Genomic DNA, 21,569 nt, shown 5'->3' with positions numbered 1-21,569 from the left:
GACTGCCAGCTTAGGCCCGATACCCCGAGGAGCGGGCCTAAGCCAGCAGGTGGACATCCCCCGAGGGATCCCAGACTGCGAGAGGGCACAGGCTGGGCTGAGGGACCCCCGAGTGCACAAATTTTTGTGCACCGGGCCTCTAGTCTATATAATAAAAGCCTAAGCAACCTTTATGGTGGAACGCGCAGAACGACTGGTCGCTATGATGCACACTGACCACCAGGGGGCAGATGCTCAATGCAGGACCTGCCACCTGGTGGTCAGGGTGCTCCCACAGGAAGCCGGGCTCATGGCTGGTAAGTGCAGTGGTGGTGGCAGGAGAGGCTAGGGCTATCCTAAGCCACTTTTTAAAAAAAATTTTTTTTATTAATTTCAGAGAGGAAGGGAGAGGGAGAGAGAGCAGCAGATAGAAACATCAATGATGAGAGAGAATCATTGTTCGGCTGCCTCCCCACATTCCCCCCTGGGGATCGAACCCTCAACCCAGGCATGTGGCCTGACCAGGAATTGAAGTGGGACCTCCTGGTTTGTAGGTCAATGCTCAACCACTGAGCCACGCCCCTCGGCCCTAAGCCACTTTCCTATACCCTCTTTAGCGTTTGTTTTCAATCTGGCCAATTTTCCCCATCCAGATAACGGATAAAGTCATCAGCAGATAATTCAAATCCTTCTATGTGCAAAGCATTGCATCTCACTTTGTAGTATTCTCACCCATAGGGGGAGCACTACACTTAAAGTTCAGGAAAGACCATATGAGGCCACAAGTCCTGTTCTCTCCAACACAAGGTGGTAGAGACTCGTGGTTTTGAACATGGGTGAGGATTCTGTGGTGCAGACCCATCCCTCCCAGCGTCCGCTGCTCTCACCCCCCGCTGCACACTCACCCATGGGCCTGGGCTGACAGGAGGGTCAATGCAGGAGTAAAAGCTTCTACTCTAAGGGGACAGCACCCCTCAGGTCTGGGGGGGTCACCAAGGGTCCCACAGCCACTTCGCGCCAGGTTTCGCTGCTGGGGGACCAGGCCACGTGGCCCCCACAATTCACCATGACCCGAGAGTTCACTGCAAACGTTTCCTTCTAGTAAGTGGGTTAGCCTTCGCCGCCGCTGCTGGGGCAGGAGCCCAGCGAGGAGGACACCTCCCTCCTCCCGCCAGCTGACTCTGCCGGTCACGTGCGGTCACGGTCATGGCTGAGACGCCGACACAACCAAGGCCGGGTGCTGGGCCGCTCAGAGAAACGCGGGAGCTCACGGTCTCGGCAAAAAAACCCTCAGATTTCCGTGTTCCATGTGCACGTTTATTTCTTTAAAGAGCACCCATGTCCCAGCCACATCTTCTCCAGATGAACCCACTGCAGGGCTGGCGCGGGCCTGGAACCGGGTTCTAAAGTGCTACCAAGGAATACAATCATCGTCTTGCAAATTCATCAACCAGCGGGCAAGCCAGCCCTTTCCCCTAGAAAACCTGTTTTCTCCCATTTTAAAATGTAACTTCAGTGTGACATCGGGCAACAAAAGCACAAGCCTCCGTTATAAATGGTACTTTCCCGACGGTGGGAAGCTGGCGGGCTGGGCAGGTGCCTCCTCACACGGGAAGGAGGGATGCTCGGGAAAGGACCCGGGGGACCCAAGTCTGCTGTGCAGGTCTTAGCGGGCGGGTCCCTGTGCCCCTCACTTCGGTACCCAGCCTGGGCGGGTTGGGCAGTGGCATCGGGGTCTGCTTGCCACCTGGCGGAGGTAAGCGTCCTGACCCCCAGTGCCCACCAGCTTGTACAGTGAGGTTCCCAGGGCCGTGAGACTATTACTCAGGGAGCATCGCACTGGGCGCAGCAGTGCACATTCACCTTCCTCTCCTGCTCAAGATTTGCGACTCTGCTCCCCATGTGGCCAGAAGCTCCATCACCATCTGGGCAGGCTTCTAATTTGTGACTGGCTGGCTGCGCCTGGCCTGGCGGCCATCCCCAGGAACCCCAGGCTGGCTTTGAACTTCAACTTGAGCCTGGATCTAAGTGAAGTCTCTGTCTAAACCTCCCTCACAGCAGGTTTTGAACAGAACAGCGAGACGGATACTTTCGTTAATGCCACATTAAAGCCCGCGCAAACTCCATCTCCTTCCTCCACAAAGACCACAGGGGGGTCCTTACGCAAAGCGCGGAAGCGTAGCCAGCGTGTTACAACCAGCGTGTGCTCCGGGTCCAGATGGACCGGGCCGATGAGTGTTCATGAGGAATCACTCTGAAAAAATTTCATCAAAACCAAAACTCGAGCCCTCACGCCACTAAAGCGTGTGGAAAGGGTAAGGGGATCGGTGACTCACAAATTAGTGTGTTTTGTATCCGGTGTGTTATCGTAATTGGTATTACACCTTAGTGACATTGACTTTAACATAAATACCCGACACCTTTAAGAAACAAACCTGGATACACAGCTCGGGAAGGACACATTCACAGTATAGACACAGCCCTGCCTCGCGGGGCCGCCTGACGGCATCTGTCCTTCTGTTCCCGCTACATTTGCCTCTGAAACGTCAGGAAAGGCCAGGATGGCGGCCAGTGTGTGCGCCTGGAGGACGGGCTCCCGGATCAAACTCAGGACAGAGGTCTCACGTGTACCCAGCACACACGAAGAAACATGGACCTCATGACGACGCGCTCTCTTCCGCGTCCACTCACTCGCTTCACGCACGAGGGTGAGAGGGAGCCCGCCCGCCGGGCACCTTCCCAGGAGCCCGGAGAGGTTTCAAGTCACGAGGACGTTGAGGAAGCGGAGCCCTTGGCGAAGAGTAAACAGTGGACAGGGTGCTCCTGGGGCCGATCTGGGGACGGCAATGGCTGAAACGTTGTGGTTGTGTTTTGATTTTTGAGAGCGAGAAAAACTCAGTCTAAAACTCTGATACCTTCACACTGGAGCTGATTGAGTCCCTCTCAATTCCAAACTTAAACACGGAACTGTACTAAGAACTTCTGACCAGTGTCATCTTCTCACACATCAGTCCCCTTAGAATTAATTCGTGCGTGTTCCATGTCCGCTTACCATGAGAAAGGACAGGAATCCTTCAAGCAAAACACAACGAACGTTAAAGCGACCCTCGGTCCCAAAAAGGCCTGTAGTGGTTGCTGACCCTGGGGATGAGTTTGGAATTCATGTATTTCATAATGACAGGTGCTACTTTACAATGATTAAAATTGGAATATCATCTTTAAAAACAAAGTATGGTTAAAAAAAAAAGTCACTTTACAGTCCCTTGATTGCTGGGACACCTAAGAATTTTTAAATATGTATTATTTTAAAGTGAAATTCTTAATGCAGTCTTCCAATTCCTCCCTCCACATAAAGGAAGGAAAGGATTCTATAATTTTGGTTTTAGAAAGGTTTTAGCTCATCAAGAGCTCTCTTACCCCTGAAATAGATGTTTGAGGATTAACAGAAGTGTCTGTACAGAGGAGTCCCCCCAAACTCACATCCGTGACAGAGGCTGAGTTTTCGTAACAGCCTTTTACAGCTCACTGGGGGGAGATGACTCTGATTAAGCCGTCAGCACCCTTCACGCTGACGATGACTCCTGTTAACGAGCCCGTTTCCCGCAAGTGGCACTTTCAGGAGTGGAGCAGCGTGACAACTGTGACTGAACCCAAGTGGCTCCTGCCGTGGGATGTGCTTGGAAAGTCACGGAGGATATTGAAGTTGTATAGCAAGCTTATCGTTTGATCCACTGGAAATAAAAACACACCTTCCCCCCAAAGTCTGCCAAGTCTGTTCACAGTAGAATTCAGACGAGCTCCTGGAAGGAATCGGATGCAAGCCTGGCCCGTGTTTCACTAAACTTCCCTTCCTAAGACTCACACCTGAGACATAAAATAATTTCCTCTTTTGCCCAAAAAGTACTTTGTTTCAGCTACTGGCAATATTTGGCAAACCAACGTCGGACGAGAGAAAATCCAGGTATGTGTGTGTGGGTACCACGTTCTCTCGGCTGTCACTTACTGCTCCTAAGTGCATTGGAGAGGCGCGCTGCACCCGTTTCGTGTGAGCCAGACAGGGGGAAAGTCCACCGTTAGAGCTTTGGACACTAGAGAAAGTGTAAAAACCATATAAGAATTTATATATCTCCCACTTGTAAATAGGCTCAACGTACACTTAGGAAAGTGTTCAGCATAATATGCATAGGATATATTTAGTATTTGCATAATTTTTCAAGTTCTATGGCTAATAGCAAAGGCAAATGTCTTCCCACATTTGTCATAGTGTTTCCATTCCTATCGTAATTTCTCTATTCACCCAAATCTGCCTGTGCCCCACCTCTCTGGCCCCGGGGCCCGCTGCACTGTTCTGTCCTGAGCAGCCAACAGAAGAGGTGACCTATGCATCGTTCGCAGTGACAGCACAGAGGGTCGTCTGCTCCTTGTGACGTGGTCCAGGCGTGGACCCCAAGCAATACCCGTTGGAGCAGCGCGTGGGTGAAACTGAGGCCCCAGCCTGGCCCGTCCACGCCCACTGCACTGTGTTCTCTAGTTCATAATGGAAACCTCCTCCCGACATTGAACTTCAGCCGCCGGGCGGAGTCCCCCCTCCTCTGGCGTCGGGTGGTAAACAGGTTCGGTCAGTTCTCTCTGGGGAAATCTCAGACTTTTCTTCCCCTTCAAAAAGCGACACTGCCGGGAAAACCCCAGCTAGACCGGCCTGCTGGCATCCCACTCCGTCCTGGCGGGTCGTTAGCGGGTCCACATCTCCAGCATCGCCACGAAGGAGGCCGCCCACCTGGACCTACACCCCGGGGTCCCTGGGGGCGCCGTTCATGGCAATCTTGCTTCTGTGCTTGGACAGCAGCTTCTTGTTGAGGATCCTGGAGAGCGTGGCCCCCTTCCTCCGCGCCCCCTCCGGCTGCTGGAGGAACACCAGGTCGTTGTGGGACTGGCTCAGGCTGGGGTCCTTCTGCTGATGCCGCCGGCGGAAGAAGAGCTTTGCACCTCTCCTTAAAATGCCTCCTGGAAGAGCAAAGCACAGGGGCTGGTCAGCGGGGCTGTGGGCGAGAGGAACCCTGGAGGGACTGGGCCAAGGTGAAAAAGAAAAGAGGAGACGCGAATGACTCTAATAAGCAGCTCATTACTCCAGGAGCACCGCTGTTTGCGTGAGAAAACGGCTGGTGTCTGGCTTGTGCAAAACACAAGATGAACTGAAAGGAGGATTATGAAAGTAGAAGCAGTGAGCTGGACTATCACCTGGTATCCATGCCAGGGCAGGGATTTCTATCATTGACTCTAACCAGATGGCAGCAGCCTGTCCTGGCCTTGGCCACTGGGGTCCCCAGCCCCCTACCCCCTGATTTGGTATGGTTCAACCAATCTGTATGTAATAGGGAGTGGAATATGCAATGAAAAAAAATTAGCAGCAGCACAAATAATTTCAACAGCAAGGATTCCTTAAAGACCAAATGCAAGCTAACACGGCAACAGAACTCACTAATCTTACCCTTTCACAAATTAGCTTAACATCCCATTAACCAAGGCCCAGCAAGGTCAGGGAGCCTGTCCAGCGAGTCTGTGAAGTTCATTACCACTCATGGAGGTGTTAGTGACTTTGAAAGAAGACAGACCTGCAGATCACAGAGGGAGCTTTATGGATAATTTGGCAATTCACTCTTTTCCTGATAGACAGGTCTGACAAGTTCTTCAACAGCCAAGACTCACAAAAATACCCACTATGTCCCTAGTAAGGCATTAATCACCTTAGTGCCCTCTTGTGGATACTCTGGGAACAGCACTCTGGGAACAGTAAGGGATTATTGCCACAGTGCCCTCGTGTGTACACTCTTGGAACAGCACCCCATGAAGGCTTAGTCACTATAGCGCTCTCTTGTGGACACTCTGGGCACAGCACTCTGGTAAGGGATTAGTTGCGATGGAGCTCTTTGGTGGACACTCTGGGAACAGAACCCTAGAAAGGGATGTCATGACAGCGCCACCTTGTGGACACGATGGGTGCAGCACCCTAGTAAGGGAATAATCGCCATAGCACCCTCTTGTGGACACTCTGGGAACAGCACCTTAGTAAGGGATTAGTTGCCATAGTGCCCTCATGTGGACTCTCTTGGAACAGCACCCTGGCAAGGATTGGTCCCCGTAGCGACCTCTTGTGGGCGCACTGGGAACAGCAGCCTAATAAGGGATTAGTCATGACAGCACAATCTTGTGGACAATCTTGGAAAAGCAACCTAGTAAGGGATTAGTTGCCATAGTGCCCTTGTGTGGATTCTCTTAGAACAACACCCTGGTAAGGGGTTAGTTGCCATAGCATAGCAAGCTCCTCAGCAGGGAGGAATACTAAATGGAGCTGCCTTGGCTCGCGCTCCTGTGCGGTCAGTTTTCTGTGTCAGGGGATCCCATCAAACCTGGCCTGGGTGTGGCTGTGGAGGCACGTGGTGGGCGTGGGGGGCTCATACACCCCAGTGGCCTGAACTGAAGATGACCCTGTACTGTGGATGGGCTCCACCCAATCCACTAAATGCCTAAAGAGCAAAATCCAAGGTTTCCCGGAGAAAAGAAATTCTGCCTCCAGACCCTCGTCAGCTCCTACTGCGTCTCCCGCCTTCAATTTCCGACCCGTCAGCCCCCAGAGTCACCGAGCCCATTCCCTGGTATGGAGCCTATTGGCTCTGGTGCTCCGAGAACCCTGACCAACGATGCCTAATAGCCTGGTACACGGCACCTGATTCTGGGCCCACAGTCTGGAGAGGAGCCGGGCTGGTGGGCTTTCCAAACCTAACTCCCTTATCCCTGCTGCCTGCTCCACCCAACAGGCAAGAAGCAAGACTCACCCACCACCTTAACGACTCCCGAGGGTAAAACTGGGAGCCACGTTATGTGAAATTTGAGGCAAATAACCAAAACTGTAAAGGGGGACAGGAAGAAGGGAACAAAATCTTTCCCTGGTTCTAGCAAAGTTAAAGACTAAAGAATAAAGAATATATGAAGGGATTTTAACATTTTTTCTAAGTTACAGCTTGAATAAATATATGCCTGTGTGTCCACAGAGTTTAACAGACATAAATAGCTCATTGCAGAATTTGTCTGAAACCCTAACGGGAAGGAAAACTGACCAAAGCAACCTTACAAACTGCAGTCTGCTGCCCAAAGAGCAGCGTGGACTTCCGGCTGACCCACGGACGGTCTGGGTGTCTCGGTGGCTGCTTTTTAAAAAAAATCATGTGTGTTTTTTTTTATTGAGAGAGAGAGAGAGAGAGAGAGAGAGAGAGGAAGAGAGAGATACACCAACATCCATTGGCTGCCTCCTGCACGCCCCCTGCTGGGGATGGAGGCCGCAACCTGGGCATGTGTTCTGACTGGGAATTGAACTGATGACCTCTTGGTGCCTGGGTCAACGCTCAACCACTGAGCCACACTGCCCAGGTGTCAGTGACCGCTCCTTAGACCTGGAGGAAGTTAGGGGCCAGTCTGTGTGCACGAGGTTGTTTGGGCCCAACAGGTAACAGAGACATGCCCCCCCCCCCACCCCAGATTGGCCGAGACAAAGGCGCTACACTAACCGTGCAGGGAGGTGAACTAGCACCCGGGGAAGTAAAACTAGAAAGGTAGGGGGAACGGACAGGACGGGGATGGGTCCCTGCTATGTTACAGCCATAGCAAGGCTACGTTTTAAAATACATATAAGACAAAGACAACTTACTGTGCAGGCAATTAATTCTGGTTGGCACAGCGATCCTCTTAGTAAAAGGGAATGAGCACGAGATGGAGAGGAGGTAGCAAGCATGCGAGAGCAAAATGAGAACGAGAGACGGTGAGTGCTGAAGCGCTGACATGACACACACACGCGAGTCACTGGGCAGGGCGCTCGCAAGCCTCTGTGTGCTTATCACACGTTTGTGTTCGCTGCGGTAAAACACACGCAACATACACTCGACCACCTCGGCCATTGCCAGGGCCCGGGTCAGGCGTGGGAAGTACATTCCCATTGCCATGCAACCACGTCAACACGGGGTGAGCTCAACATAAGCCCGACTTGGGGGAGTAACTTTCCTGTATTGCCTGCAGCGTCACATTTGCAAACAGCAGGCCCCAGGATTCTGCACACACAGCCACGCTCGGAGACCTAGCACAGAGCTCCTTGCTACCCCAGAAGATACGGGCTCTTACGCCAAAACAATAAGCTTTAGGCCCGCTCCCTATATCACCATTTCAAAACATTTTGGTGGAAAACAGCAAGGATGTGGCCCCCGTATCAGGGAAACATCGAGGGCCTGACACCATCTCTGAGGGCCGAGTGCCAATCGCTTCGAGCACTGGGACCGAGAGCAGCTTTCAATCCTCGCCCTGTCCCTTGAAAGCCCGTCTGCAGGGCTCCAGGCTCCACATCCTCGCAGCCGCCCCAAATGCCAACCTTGGTGGCGCTCAGAGCAAGAGCTGGAAGCGGGGGCCCCACACCTGCCTGGCACCTTGGTCCCCAAAAGCGCCTTTTGGAGGGTGTCAGCCACCTGGCTGGTGGCGGGAAAGGAGCGGGAGGGCCACACACAGCGGGATGGAAACCCAAGGGGGGGGGAGGGGAAAAGGAGGATCAGGGTCCGGGAATGGACCTGGGTCAGCGAGGCTGGCCTTTTGGAGTGACCCGGGCGGCGGGGTGGGAGGTCTGGGTTCTGAGGGTGGAAATGAAGGGAGGGAAGGGGCCGCCTACCTGCCTGCCTCAGGCCAGGTGAGCTCCTGGGGCTGCCCGGGCCCTGGACAAAGACCAGGCCAGAGCAGGGGTGCTGCCCTGTGGGCCGGCAGCCACGCTGCCTCGTCCCAAACCCAGCCCAGAGGTCAGTGCACAGACCACAGCTTCCCAAGTCAGTCCAGTCACAAGACTCGGTCCACGGATGACGCACCCAGACCAGGCAGCGGGCGAATGGAGGCCCGCGGACCTTCATCACAGGGTCTAGACACCAGGAACCGCCTCCTTTCTCTCTTCTCCTAACTTTCAGCTCCTCCCATCTATGGCCCGGCTAGAGGGTGGCTCCCGGCAGAGGCATGAAGCGAATGGGAGGGAGGTGGTGAGGATGGACACAGATGCCCCATCGTGGGTGCCCACCCCGGACCCGGGGCCACGGGTGCGGCTGGGGTTGTCCTGAGCACGGCAGGCTGCTGAGCACCCCTGAGCCAGCAGCACCCACTCTCACGGTGACAGTGGAAACTGTCCCTGACACGGCTGATGTCCCGGGCACACCCGCCTGTCTGAGCACCAGGAGCCACAGGACAGAGAGGCCGAGGCCGGACAGCCGACCAGGCTCCCGCCTGGCATTTCCTGCCATCTACACACTCGGGGCCGAGGACTTACCCCAGTCACACCCGCCACGCCAGCTCGGCTCAGGTCCCGTGCGTCCTCCTCACCGGGCCTCCCTCCTGCCTGGCGGGCAGGGTTTGGAGGGAGGAGGGCAGAGCGGCGGGCACATCCCCGGTTACGAGGAGGAAGCTGAGCCTCAGCGCGTCCTGAAGTCGCATCTGGAACTGGCCCCAGGCCCAAACTCCACTCCCTCTGCAAGTGCCCTCCCGTCCCTGTCGTCCGAAGTGCCCGCACCGGCACCGGGAGAAATTCCCACATTAGAGCCCTGGCTGAGAGCTAAGGGAGGCGCGGTCACTAATGAAGTGATCACCTCCTCGGACAGGACACGCACTAGGTTGATCGGTCCCTTTCTGGGAAGCTTCTCTCCGGGGTGTTAGGTTCCGCCGGGAGGTGTGGTTTGGTCTTGGTGGGAGGGGCGTCTGAGGGGCACCAATGACAGAGATGCCGAGCTCCACACTTAGGGGAGCCCCGTCTCTGCCTGGTTTCCTTCTATTCTGGGGGGTGGGGCAGACAGAGGAGGGGTCCCTTCGAGCATGAATCCCACCATCATTCAGAGGGACTCTGAGGCCCCGCCCTGTACCCCCTGCCCAGGTGAGTTCAGACCTTCAGCCCCGGGGTGGGATGGCTGGCAGGGAAGGGAAGGAACGCAGACAAGGAGAACCAGAAGCTTGGAAACGAGCACAGGGGCAAAGCCATCAGCAGTCGGTGGCAGGGGTGCAGGGTCACATACCTCTATGCTTTTTGGGGGCCCCCGGCTCCCAGACACTCAGGGAGCTCTCCGACAGCTCATCCCCCTCGGGGTCCAGCGGGGCTTGGCCGTCCCACACCTCGGCCTGCGACTCCTTCTCCGAGTCCCAGGAGGCCAGCTCGCAGTCCTGGGGCTCCGGGGCCGGCAAGGCCTGGGCTGAGGCCGCCTCCTCCTCCTCTTCGGGCGGGGCAGAGGCCGAGGCCGCCTCCGGCTGGGACGGGGTGCCCTCCTGGCAGTTGCTGTCCATGGAGGCCGCATAGTCCAGCATCAGGGCAGCGTCATTGTCCTGAGACAGAGAGGTCTGTCCGGGGAGAGAGAGAAAGTCAGTGCGAGGGAAGGTTAAAGGACACGCGGAAATTAGTCCAAACAGCCTGACTAATTTCAAAGTGTCAGAGGCCCGACCCCCGGAGGCAGCTCCTTTAGCATGGCGGCTGTGCCGGCCAGAGTGGCTGTCGTCCCCATGCACCGGAAGGTTGCTGGTTCGATTCCCAGTCAGGGCACATACCTGGGTTGTGGGTTTAATCCCGTCAGGGAGCACACACAAGGCAACCGACCAATGCCTCTCTCTCTCTCTCTCTCTCTCTCTCTCTCTCTCTCTCTCTCTCTCTCTCTCTCTCCCCCTCTCTCTAAGCATGTCCTAAGTGAGAATTTTTAAAAATTAAATAGAAAAAGAACTGAATATTACAAATATATGTATGTATATGTGTGTGTGTATGTATGTGTGTGTGTGTATATATATACACATATATATATATATGGGCAGCTGCATGTCGGGGGGCCGAAACTCATCACTGCAAAGGGGCACAGCCCGAGTTGGGAACTTGGAAGGGGTCGGGGGGAGGTGACATCCCTGCCCCAGCAGATGGGCCGGCTAGGCGCCCATGGGAACCCGGAGGTGAGGTGGAAGAGAGAGCTTGTCCTTGTGAGTCTCGGGGAGGTCACAGGGTGACCCCGGAGCCCCAGATTCAGTCCGTCTTTGAATCTTTGTTCCTACAGCACTTTTAGGTTTCCTGAACGTAGAAACGAATTGCTATGCACCGTGTACCCTAAAAATTACACGTGTGTAAAGCCTGTGTAGGTGCTACACTAACCTGGGCTGGGAGTCCGGAACGTGTCTCTTTCGAGGGTGGGAAGTGACTATGGGGGGACATGGGGCTCCGTGGGGCTGGTCTGTGGTTCTGATTGGGGAGCAGGTGCACAGGCGCGTCTGCTCGGTGACAATGACCAACTGCATTTTCTGGTTCAAGTGCTGGCTTGCGGAAGTGCCCACTGACTCGCGGTCAGACAATGTGAGCAAATAATAACTGTGTCAAATGTTAAGATCCATGAGTTCCTAATAATCTAAAATAAAGCCTTAGGGGAGATGATCAAAGTCTCATCCTTATTTCATTCACATGTACCCCTAACTTCAACAAAACAAAACAAAACAAAAACCACCCTGGGGTCAGGGAGCTTCCAGAGACGCCATCGCCGCCTGCTGGCTGTTGCTGGAAGTGCACGCAGGAAACCAGAGAGGCCTGACCTGCTCTTGGGTGATGCTGCTGAGGCCTCCAGCCAGCTGTGCCTGCTGGGCCTTGGGCACCGGCCACCCAGGCCCTGAGTTTAATGGTGATTCACCTCTGGCACCTCCCGTGACCCATTCTGGTCTTTCTCCTCGTAGCTGAGAGTGCAGGGCCTCCTGTCCCACCCTCGGGTGCCCTCAAAGAATCACCTTGCCCTCAGGGTTCAACAATTCCTCCTCCCTGGTCCCTCCCACCATCGCATCTCCCAGCTCTCCCTCCTCCATTGCTCACATTCCCCTTGTCCATTCTGAAATGTTAGAAAAGCATCAGGACCGCTGCGTGGCCCCTTGCGGGGGGTGGGGGGCGGGGGGGGGCGGGGGTGGGGGGGGTGCTGGCCTCTCCAGCAGCCTGGCCTGCCTGGCGCCCACCATCGGCTCGGGACATGTTGTCACAGGGCAGCAGAAAGAAGGGGATCGGAACATGTTTAAAAACAAGCTCCACGCCTCTGAGCGCAAAAGGCGCAACACTCATTGCGAAACGTTGACGTGGTTTGGAAATGTGTAACGTGGAAAGTGAGAGCTCCCCATAGCCCAGCGGGGATGAGGGTGGAGGTGCCGTCCCCAGGGGGATCCTGACCTCACGCCGGCCTTTCTCTTTCAATAACTTTTCTTCAAATGATTCACCGACCTCTCACCAGCCACAGCACCCCGGTCGGAAACGGCCAGGTTTCCTTCATCAACAGGGGGAGCTGCGAGAATGACATGCCAGAGCCGCCCCCGTGCAGGGCGAGGGGCCCAGCCTGACATTTGTAAACACGGACATTTGTAAACATGGATCAGGGGCTCGGCCAGCTCCCGCTAGGGAGGGACAGCGGACAACACCAGGACAACGCCAGGACAACGCCCGGACAACGCCAGGACAACGCCAGGACAACGCCAGGACAACGCCAGGACAACGCCAGGACAACGCCAGGACATCGCCAGGACAACGCCAGGACAACGCCAGGACGCCAGGACAACGCCAGCCCCGCGGGCGCACCTTGGAGATCCCTGATATGATGATGGTGCTCCTCTTCCGCGGCGACTTCAGCTTCAGCTTCGAAGACTCGCTGAGCTGCCGGATGGCGACCTCGGCCACGGGATCCGAGCCGTTCAACACCAGCAGTTCTGCGGGGGGAGGGCAGCGGTGACGCCTCTGTGGCCCCTCAGAGGGCCCCTGACTCTGAGTGACACTCACGGAAGGGTCCACGGGTGCATTTGTGTGCGAGCTGCTCTGCGATCGAGGTGATGGAAGACATGAGAGCAGGTAGACCAGCGGTTCTCAACCTGTGGGTTGCGACCCCTCTGGCCGTCGAACGACCCTTTCACAGGGGTCGCCCAAGGCCATCCTGCCTATCAGATATTTACATGACGATTCATAACAGCAGCAACATCACAGTTATGAAGTAGCCACGAAAATAATTCTATGGTTGGGTCACAACATGAGGAACTGTATTGAAAGGGCCAGAAGGTTGAGAACCACTGAAAAGACCTCTAATCTTTTGGGGGCCTGGACCTTTGAGGGGCAGTGCGGTCACTCCCCATCTCTGGCGAGACTGGTGACCACAGGCTAGTGTCAGGCTGAGGGGCCAGGGCACACTAGCAGCCCCTTCCCATGGTCAGTGCCACACACGGGCAGCCTCTAGGGACATTCCAGATGCCAGGCGCCGGCACGGGCTCAGTGCACGGTATTTCATTCGAATGTCCCCCAGGCCCTGGAGTGGGTACTAAACCCTCGACTGAGAAACGGGGAGATTGCCAGCAGCCAGGTCAGGGGCAGAGCGGGATGCCCAGCCCCTGTTCTGCTAAAAGATTAAAATGACAAAATGTCACAGGAGCAGGATGTGAAACAGGGGTGGGGACTTCTGGGCCCGAGGGCCGCCTGCAAAATCACTCGGTCTGGCCCTCCAAGGCCGGAGGGCTGAGTTAATTACACGAATGATATTACAAACATCCAATGGCCCTTGGCAGAAGAAAGGTTCCCCGTTCCTGATGTAAAAGCAAGTTTTCTCATCTCAGTTTCGGCCGTGGCCTGCAGGCGACAGGTGCTCCATTTCAAAGGCTGTGGTGACAGGACGAGCACAGCAGAACTGCCTGGCCATGCCCCATGGTGAGGGGCCAGGAGGGCCAGGAGAAGGGGCTGGGAGGGGCTTCCGGAGAGAGCGGTGCCGTGACTCCCAGTGACTCCAAGGGACAGGATGGGAGTGGGGCTGGGGGACCCTCAGGGCTGCGTCCCGGGAATCACGAAAACTCCCACAGGGACGGAGACCGTTTTCGACTCGCCCCGGCTGAGAGGGTACAGAGCCTTCTAAGACAGCACCCGTCCAGGGAGACCCACCGCTCCCCCAAGCCCACCTGCTCCTCCTTGCCCCACCCCTGAGCTTGGCAAGATCAGAAACAGGCTCAGGAATGGGGAGCGGAGCCCGAAGACAGCTGCCCACTGCCCCTCCTCCGCCCGCAGGCCCCACGAGCCAAGGGCGTAACGTTTAACTCCACATTTAGGTGGTGCTGTGATTTAGAGACAGTCACACGCCTCTTCAAGGTCATTATGAAAGTGGCCCTAAAAATGGGAAACTGGCAGCCAGGCTGCTGGGGGAAGACGACTCCTGCCCAACAGGTTCGTGGGACAGCTGGAGGCCAAACCGAGGTTGGCTTTACGGTTACGTCGCGAGTCCTACTGACTTCACGACAGTCACATAGCTCGTATGTTGAACCAGAGAAAAAAGAATGTTCAGGAATTTTATAAAGTGAGGCCGGAGCTGGGTTCTACGTTCATTTTGTTACAGCGTCTCCTTAACTACAGCAGGGTGCTCACCCTTCCTGGTCTTCGATTTCCCTCTTTTCCCAGTTCTTAACTTATTACTCAAAAGAACTTCCCCAAGCTCCCCAAACGAATACTCCTCTCATCAGGGGCAAGGCTGAGGGAGGAGCCAGAGGGATGAGGGAGGAGCCAGAGGGGTGAGGGAGGAGCCAGAGGGGCAGAGGGAGGAGCCAGAGGGGCAGAGGGAGGAGCCAGAGGGGTGAGGGAGGAGCCAGAGGAGCAGAGGGAGGAGCCAGAGGGGCAGAGGGAGGAGCCCAGAGGGGCAGAGGGAGGAGCCCAGAGGGGCAGAGGGAGGGCCCAGAGGGGCAGAGGGAGGAGCCCAGAGGGGCAGAGGGAGGAGCCAGAGGGGCAGAGGGAGGAGCCCAGAGGGGCTGAGGGAGGAGCCAGAGGGGCAGAGGGAGGAGCCCAGAGGGGCAGAGGGAGGAGCAAGAGGGGCAGAGGGAGGAGCCAGAAGGGCAGAGGGAGGAGCCAGAGGGACAGAGGGAGGAGCCAGAGGGGCAGAGGGAGGAGCCCAGGGGGGCAGAGGGAGGAGCCAGAGGGGCAGAGGGAGGAGCCAGAAGGGCAGAGGGAGGAGCCAGAGGGACAGAGGGAGGAGCCAGAGGGGCAGAGGGAGGAGCCCAGGGGGGCAGAGGGAGGAGCCAGAGGAGCAGAGGGAGGAGCAAGAGGGGCAGAGGGAGGAGCCAGAAGGGCAGAGGGAGGAGCCAGAGGGACAGAGGGAGGAGCCAGAGGGGCAGAGGGAGGAGCCCAGAGGGGCAGAGGGAGGAGCCAGAGGGACAGAGGGAGGAGCCAGAGGGGCAGAGGGAGGAGCCCAGGGGGGCAGAGGGAGGAGCCAGAAGGGCAGAGGGAGGAGCCAGAGGGACAGAGGGAGGAGCCAGAGGGGCAGAGGGAGGAGCCCAGGGGGGCAGAGGGAGGAGCCAGAGGGGCAGAGGGAGGAGCCAGAAGGGCAGAGGGAGGAGCCAGAGGTGCAGAGGGAGGAGCCAGAAGGGCAGAGGGAGGAGCCAGAGGGGCAGAGGGAGGAGCCAGAAGGGCAGAGGGAGGAGCCAGAGGTGCAGAGGGAGGAGCCAGAGGGGCAGAGGGAGGCCACAGGTGTTACCTGTGTCTGAAGAAGACAGGGTTTTGCTGACGGGAGGGCTGTGGCAGGAGACGGCTTGGACGGAGATGTCCTTCTCGATCACCCGCACCTTGACGGGCGTCCGCAGCGGAGACTCTGCAGGGACAAACGCTGGTTACCACACGGCTCCTACAGCCATTACCGGGACGTGAGATCACACCTCATGTCAACTCGTTCTCATGTCGTTGGCGAAGGCACGGCCAAACCTCAAGACTGCTTAACAATCTCTTATTCTTTTCTCTTTTTTGGGGGGTGGGGTTACCAAAAAGGGGTGCTGGAAGCTCAGGTTTAAATAAAATTTCAGAAATGCTTTCACTGAGGGAGAGTTTCACGTTCTGTTTTGCATTTGAGAACAGAATCCAAAGCAGTCTGCGCTGGGAAGATGGTACCTCAGTATAAGCAGAAACACCGTATAAATTAAAATAAATAATAATCATACAAGTGTCTCCCAGGCCGTGGCTGTGGGGACAGGTGCGGAATTCCGCTGCATCCGAAACGACTGCCCATCAAGCCTTCTAACCCACAACCTTAACGTAAGAAACTGCACACTGACCACGTGCACCCAGCGTTCCAGAGAGCGTGGTGCCCCCGTGACCGTAACAGAGTTATTATGTTAACTGGCTCTTTCATCCAGAGTCTCAATCTTAGCTTCGGAATAGACTACAAGGTTGTCATTCATTTGACAAAGTAGGAAGATAATTTTCTAAGAAAAAAAAGAAAGAAAAAGCTACACAGAAGTCTTGCCCATCGCCACGATCCCTGTGCCACGGATTTTCTTAATAACCACGCGGGGGCGGGCACTGCCCTCCCGGGACTCAGAGAGACCGTTCCACCCTCTCACCCGAGCTCAGCGGGGACGCCCTCCCGGCGTCGAAGCGAGGCTTGGTTTTCACGGCGGTGACGGTGGTGACCACAGTCCCGCAGGGCATCACCGTGCGGTCTTTCTCTATCTTGGCCGCAGGAACGGGCGGAGGGGTGTGCCAGGATTTCGCCTCTGCGGGTTCCACGTAACAGAACTGCGGAGAAGGCCGCTGGTGGGTCGTGCGGTCAGTGCCAGGACACCCGCACGGCCCGCTGACCCCGGCACCCGGTCGCTCAGTTAGTGTCAGAATGAGTGACGTTAGTATTAGAATGAACGCAGGTCCCCGGGGACTGACAGCCGGTGAGTCCCGTGCTCCCACCCAGCCAGGCAGCACCCACGATGGGGACAGAGGCCGAGGGACAGACAATCCGACAGCCCGTTCCGGGTCAGGCCCTCGTGAAACGGCCTCGGGGGGTATTTCACAGAGCGGACCACTCGGCCAGCTCAGGGGCAGGAAGGCTCCCGGTCAAGCCCAGAGACTTCTCGGATGAGCTTCGTTTCAGGGTCAAGCCAGGGCCAGGCTCTGACGGACAAAAACGAAGGTGCTCCTCCTCCGAAGTGGGAACCTGGCCACGTACCTCCGCGGTGACCGAGCCCAGGGCCGCGCCGTCCCCCGCGGGCCCGTGGGTCAGCAGAAAGCTCTGGGGCCCGGAAGGCTGCTTCTTGAACAGATCTAAAGGGATGGTCGTCGTCGCCAGCAGAGCTAGAAGACAGGACACGGCAGTGAGCGAGCGCTGCGGATGTTTCCAGGACAGCAACACGGCCGGGGTGAGCTGCTACAAGCAGGCCGGCTCCTGATCACCACCCTGCTCGCTTGACAACATGTGACAAATGTCAGGGTCCAGAAAGGACAGAGGAGGCTAAGGGATGTGACGCTTCCGGCAGCGTCCGCACCTGCGCTGCGGCGGGAAACAGCTGCCGGGAAGACGAGCTGCGGGTCAACTGGTAAGAATGAGAACCTGGCGGTGGATTCCAGAACTGTTCACCGTCCATTCAGGAAACGGGTAGCTGTCCCAGGGCCGTGTGAGAACAGCCCTATGTGAAACACACCCTAAGGAACTGAGGGGTGCAGGGACCATGATGCATAGAATTGCCCTCAGATGGTCCCCACGTTTACCCTCGAGTGTGTGTGTGCATGTCAGAGAGAGAGCACGCGCACAAGCAAGAGTGACCGCGTGTGGACACAAATACCAAAGGAAACGGGGCAAAGTGGACATATGTGAGTCTGAGTCAAGGCTCTATGGTTGTTCTTTGTTGTGTTTTTGTGTGTGTTTGTTTTGAGCTTGAAATTTCAGTCCCCCATCCGGCTGCACTGGGATGGAATTCCAACGGAGCCAAGAGGAGTGGGGCCCCTGGATAAACAATGGCCCTGAGTGGGCGCCCCCGGCTCTGGTAGGGTCAGCTCTGACCCCGGGGAAGCCCCATCATCTCAGGACTGCAGGTCAAGCAGCCGCCTGAGTTCCTGCTCACGGGCAGGACGGCTTTCCCTGGGTCTTGGTGATGTCAGCAGATAAGCAAAGGGCTTGGATGCTCAGCTGGTTAAGACAGGTAAGCCCCTCCGCCCTCCCGATTTTGGTATGTTTATGGGGATTTTTAAAAATCTAATCAATATTGACACTACTGAACTATAACAGGCCCACATTCACTTTGGTGATATGGGTGCTGTTTTTTTTTTACCTCTAATTGTTGCTTTCCTGCATCTAAAGCATGTGTTCAATTTGAGCTGCTACGGCTCATTCTCCAAGGAAAAGCCGGTGGAAATCCATAGAGACAGACAGGATGGCGATGCCAGGGGCTGGGGAGGGGGAGGGGAGTCAGTGTTCAATGGGGACTGAGTTTCAGTTTTGCAAGATGAAAAGAGTTCTGAGATGGATGGTGGTGATGGTTGCACAACAATGTGAATGCGCTTAATGCCGCTGAGCTGTGCACTAAAACATGATTAAGATGATAAATTCTGCAACATGTATTTCATCATAATTTACAAAAAATTTTTTAAGGTCTGTTGACGCTAAGAGGGTTGAGGACTGCTTCTCTAAACCAAGAATTGTTAAATAAAAGCCTTAAGATATTTGTTAAACAAAAAAAAGACAAACCAAAAAAACTATTTGAATATACTCTTTCCCAAAATGTACCTTATTAATAACTGAATGGACTTTCAACCAAACGTTCCCTGGGGAGACCCAGATGGTATGGGGAGGGGCAGGCCTCCTCTGGGTCTCCCACCCTCCCCAGCTTCCCACAGCCCTGGTCAGGGCACTGGATGACGAGGGCAGGGCCTCCGTCCACCTGCTCGCCACCCACCTTCTGAGGACTGCCCATCCTCCAAAATCTGCAGGTGCAACTCCTTCGACTTGGCGTTCAACTCACTGTGCAGAGAAAAAAAGCTGTGAGTCCTTATTGTTTGAAATAGTACTTTTTTCTGACTATAGGAAGGACTAGTCATCATCAATATTTTAAAAACTGCAAGACACATAACCAGAAATATGAAGATTATCTGCAACCTCACTATCCAGAAAGGGCTGCTCTTCGGACTTAGTGCCTAGTCTCCTAGAGTCATCCGGCATTCTGATGACGGACATACCCTTTCATACAGGTGCCTGCAAATATGGTGGCCACATATGGCTTTAGAAAACTTGAAATGTGGCCAGTGCACACCGAGGAACTGGATTTAATTTTAATTACCTGAAATTTAAAGAGCCCCACGTGGCCATGAGTGACCACACCCGAAGGGTAGCGATATAATTGTCTAAACACAAAATACAGAACATAATATACCTCACTGCTTCTTTGTAACCTGTTTTGTTTTTTTTCCACCGAGGATACCATAGACACCTTTCCACGTCAATAACTACAGAGCAACAACATGTTTAATGAGTGTCTGTTCCACTGTTTGGCCTTATGAGATTTTACTTAGCTAATTCCTTAATAACCAACATTTAGTAATGAGGTGGTTGCTTTAAGATCTCATAATTATAACCCTGTTGGCCAATCACCTTCAGACACGCATCTCAGCACGACTTAGAAAAACTGTAACTGCCAGCCAAGAGGTCCGTGCATTGAAGAGCTTTTCTTTAGTTTTTACAAACTGCTGACCTCCAGAATGGCGATTCCAATTTACACTCCACTGGCCACCCTCGCTCTCAGTACTTAGCCACCTGGCAGGTGGGAAACAATCTCTTTTCGTCACTCTCACTATGGCTGAGGCAGAACGTCTTTTCAGTCTATAGTTCTCGCCTTTGCTTTTCTAGTTTGAAAACTCTGCCCACTTTTCCAAAAGGGAGTCATCTTTTCCTCAATGGTTTACAAGAGCTCTTTATATGAGACATGGACTATGTTCTCCTATTACTTTTTGTAACTTGTCTATTAAGCATCAGAAAGTGATCGATTTCTATATTTTTGTAGTCAGCCACTTTCCTGAAATATTAATTTTACATCATTATTTCTATCTTATGTCCATTATTATTTCTGGTGGTCTTAATTGCTTTTCCTGAGCAGTCATATCATGCAATGCTATCATCTCCAGGGAATGATTAGCTCTGCCTCTTTCTTGTCGGTACGTGTATATCGTTCCCTTATCTTATCTAACTGCGCTAACCAGTGCTTCTAGCGCAAACAGTGGGCTCTCTCCCTCGACGTTACTGGGACTGCTTCTGGTTTTTATCACTTTCAGTGATTTTCTCTAAAAAATCTTTTTGAAGAAGTGCCCATAAATCTTGTTCTAATGAAGATTTTTAGCATTAGGAATGGGTATTAAATGTCACTAGATATCGCTGGGGCATAAATAGATTTGCCTTCCAAAAGAAATTTATGTCTGACTTAAAGCTACCTCAGATGCTTCATATGCTTTTTACAAATGAGAAGTAATTTTTGTGTGCTATGAAATGATCTCAGGGGTTGGCAGTCTCGAGTAGGTGTCACCATGGAAACCCAGGCCCGCGGGAACCGCTGCACGCACAAGGTGAACTCTTCTTCCCAGGTGAGGTCAGTAGTGTTTTTCGGGAGGACGCTGGAGAGCTTCTGAACGGGATCGTTCAGCTGAACTTGGCAGCGGAGGTTAGCGGGGCCTGTAATCACACAAAGGCAGGCACTGCCTTTTACTTTTGCTTCTTCACAGCTTTGAGACACTTCTGCATTCAAAGAAAGGCTAAGTAAAATGCCTAAGGTCTTGGCTCACCCACTTTCTTTCATTTGTCATTTATAAACTCTCAAAGCACCCCACTTCATTTGGGGTTAAAGGTTTTATACCCCCACTGGATATGCAGAGCCCGGACTGACCCCAAGTGCCTGCTCACCCCTCGGTTCTGGCTGCAGGCACAGCCTCGAGGTAGGGGACAACCTGAATACAACAGAGAGGTGGTCCCCACTGCTGGACAAGACTCACCACTTGGCTACATCTGGGGACTACTTACCCTGGGTGTGGTGTTCATACCTGACAACTCCCTTCAAACCTTTTCTGGGTGTTTTTCCAGGTAATGGGACTCCACTACCCAGCAGCTCATTCTGCTCCGGGGCACTGCCCGCCGCTGGCAACGAGTCTGAATACACCGTGTGACCAACCACCGCCGGGCTCTACCGGCCCGTCTCCACGCGCCTGGCGCTGTCAGCTGCTCCACACACAGCCTCTTCCTAGTCAACCTTCACAATCACCGCCCAGGGGAGACTCAGGCCCCGAAGGGACCCCAGCCCTGGCCAACTGGGCCCAGGAAGTCCCCTCTTAGTCGCCAAGCCTGGGGCCCCAGAGAGCAGCATGAGGGTGCTTTTACCAAAGCCATCACTACAACCAGCTCTGCAGAGTCCTGGTTGTGAAATGTGGCCCGTCTGCACTTGGAACTGAGAGAAACTCCTCGCAGACAAAGAGAAGTAACCCCAACATCCTCCGACCATAGAAAGAAGTCACTCCTATTCTCAGCCAAACTGAATCGCAGGGGAGAGCCGTGTCCTGTCCCGGCTACTACGCACTTGGGGTCTCAGCAGCGATTCAGAACCACCTGGAAGTCATTCCTTCGGGGGTCACTCTTGTCTCCACCCAGACAGCAGCCTCTCTGCACCAAAGGTCCCCGCTGAGCCAAAGCCCTTCTGAGGCGCATAAACTGCCCCTGTGGTCCCTCCCCCCAGGAAAGCAGACTGGTCAGGGATGCTTGGCATGCATTTTCAGCTTC

The 21,569-nt window shown here is 54.7% G+C and overlaps 1 protein-coding gene across 7 annotated transcripts in view; it reads right to left on the bottom strand.

Annotated features, from left to right (window-relative positions):
- Positions 1-1,282: 1,282 nt before the first annotated feature.
- The window catches only part of C2CD2 (C2 calcium dependent domain containing 2), a 51,671-nt gene continuing 31,384 nt past the window's right edge, over positions 1,283-21,569 (bottom strand). For 3 of the 7 annotated variants that reach the window (XM_036351404.1, XM_036351407.1, XM_036351411.1), the window contains 8 exons: positions 20,237-20,474; positions 18,712-18,776; positions 16,989-17,113; positions 16,390-16,564; positions 15,531-15,644; positions 12,617-12,744; positions 10,059-10,377; positions 9,146-9,540 (listed from right to left, as the gene is read on the bottom strand). In XM_036351404.1, coding sequence (XP_036207297.1) covers positions 9,161-9,540; positions 10,059-10,377; positions 12,617-12,744; positions 15,531-15,644; positions 16,390-16,564; positions 16,989-17,113; positions 18,712-18,776; positions 20,237-20,474 — 1,544 coding nt within the window. In that variant the 3' untranslated portion in view covers positions 9,146-9,160. Of the gene's footprint in view, positions 4,984-7,681; positions 7,719-9,145; positions 9,541-10,058; positions 10,378-12,616; positions 12,745-15,530; positions 15,645-16,389; positions 16,565-16,988; positions 17,114-18,711; positions 18,777-20,236; positions 20,475-21,569 lie in introns of those variants that run through there. The other 4 variants (XM_036351410.1, XM_036351406.1, XM_036351408.1 and 1 more) reach the window with 4 other exon arrangements.

The sequence above is a fragment of the Myotis myotis genome, unplaced genomic scaffold (genome assembly GCF_014108235.1).
Source record: "Myotis myotis isolate mMyoMyo1 unplaced genomic scaffold, mMyoMyo1.p scaffold_m19_p_2, whole genome shotgun sequence".
Lineage (NCBI taxonomy): Eukaryota > Metazoa > Chordata > Mammalia > Chiroptera > Vespertilionidae > Myotis > Myotis myotis.
The sequence above is the reverse complement of the archived record's forward strand: the minus strand, read 5'-3'. Positions and strand labels throughout refer to the sequence as shown.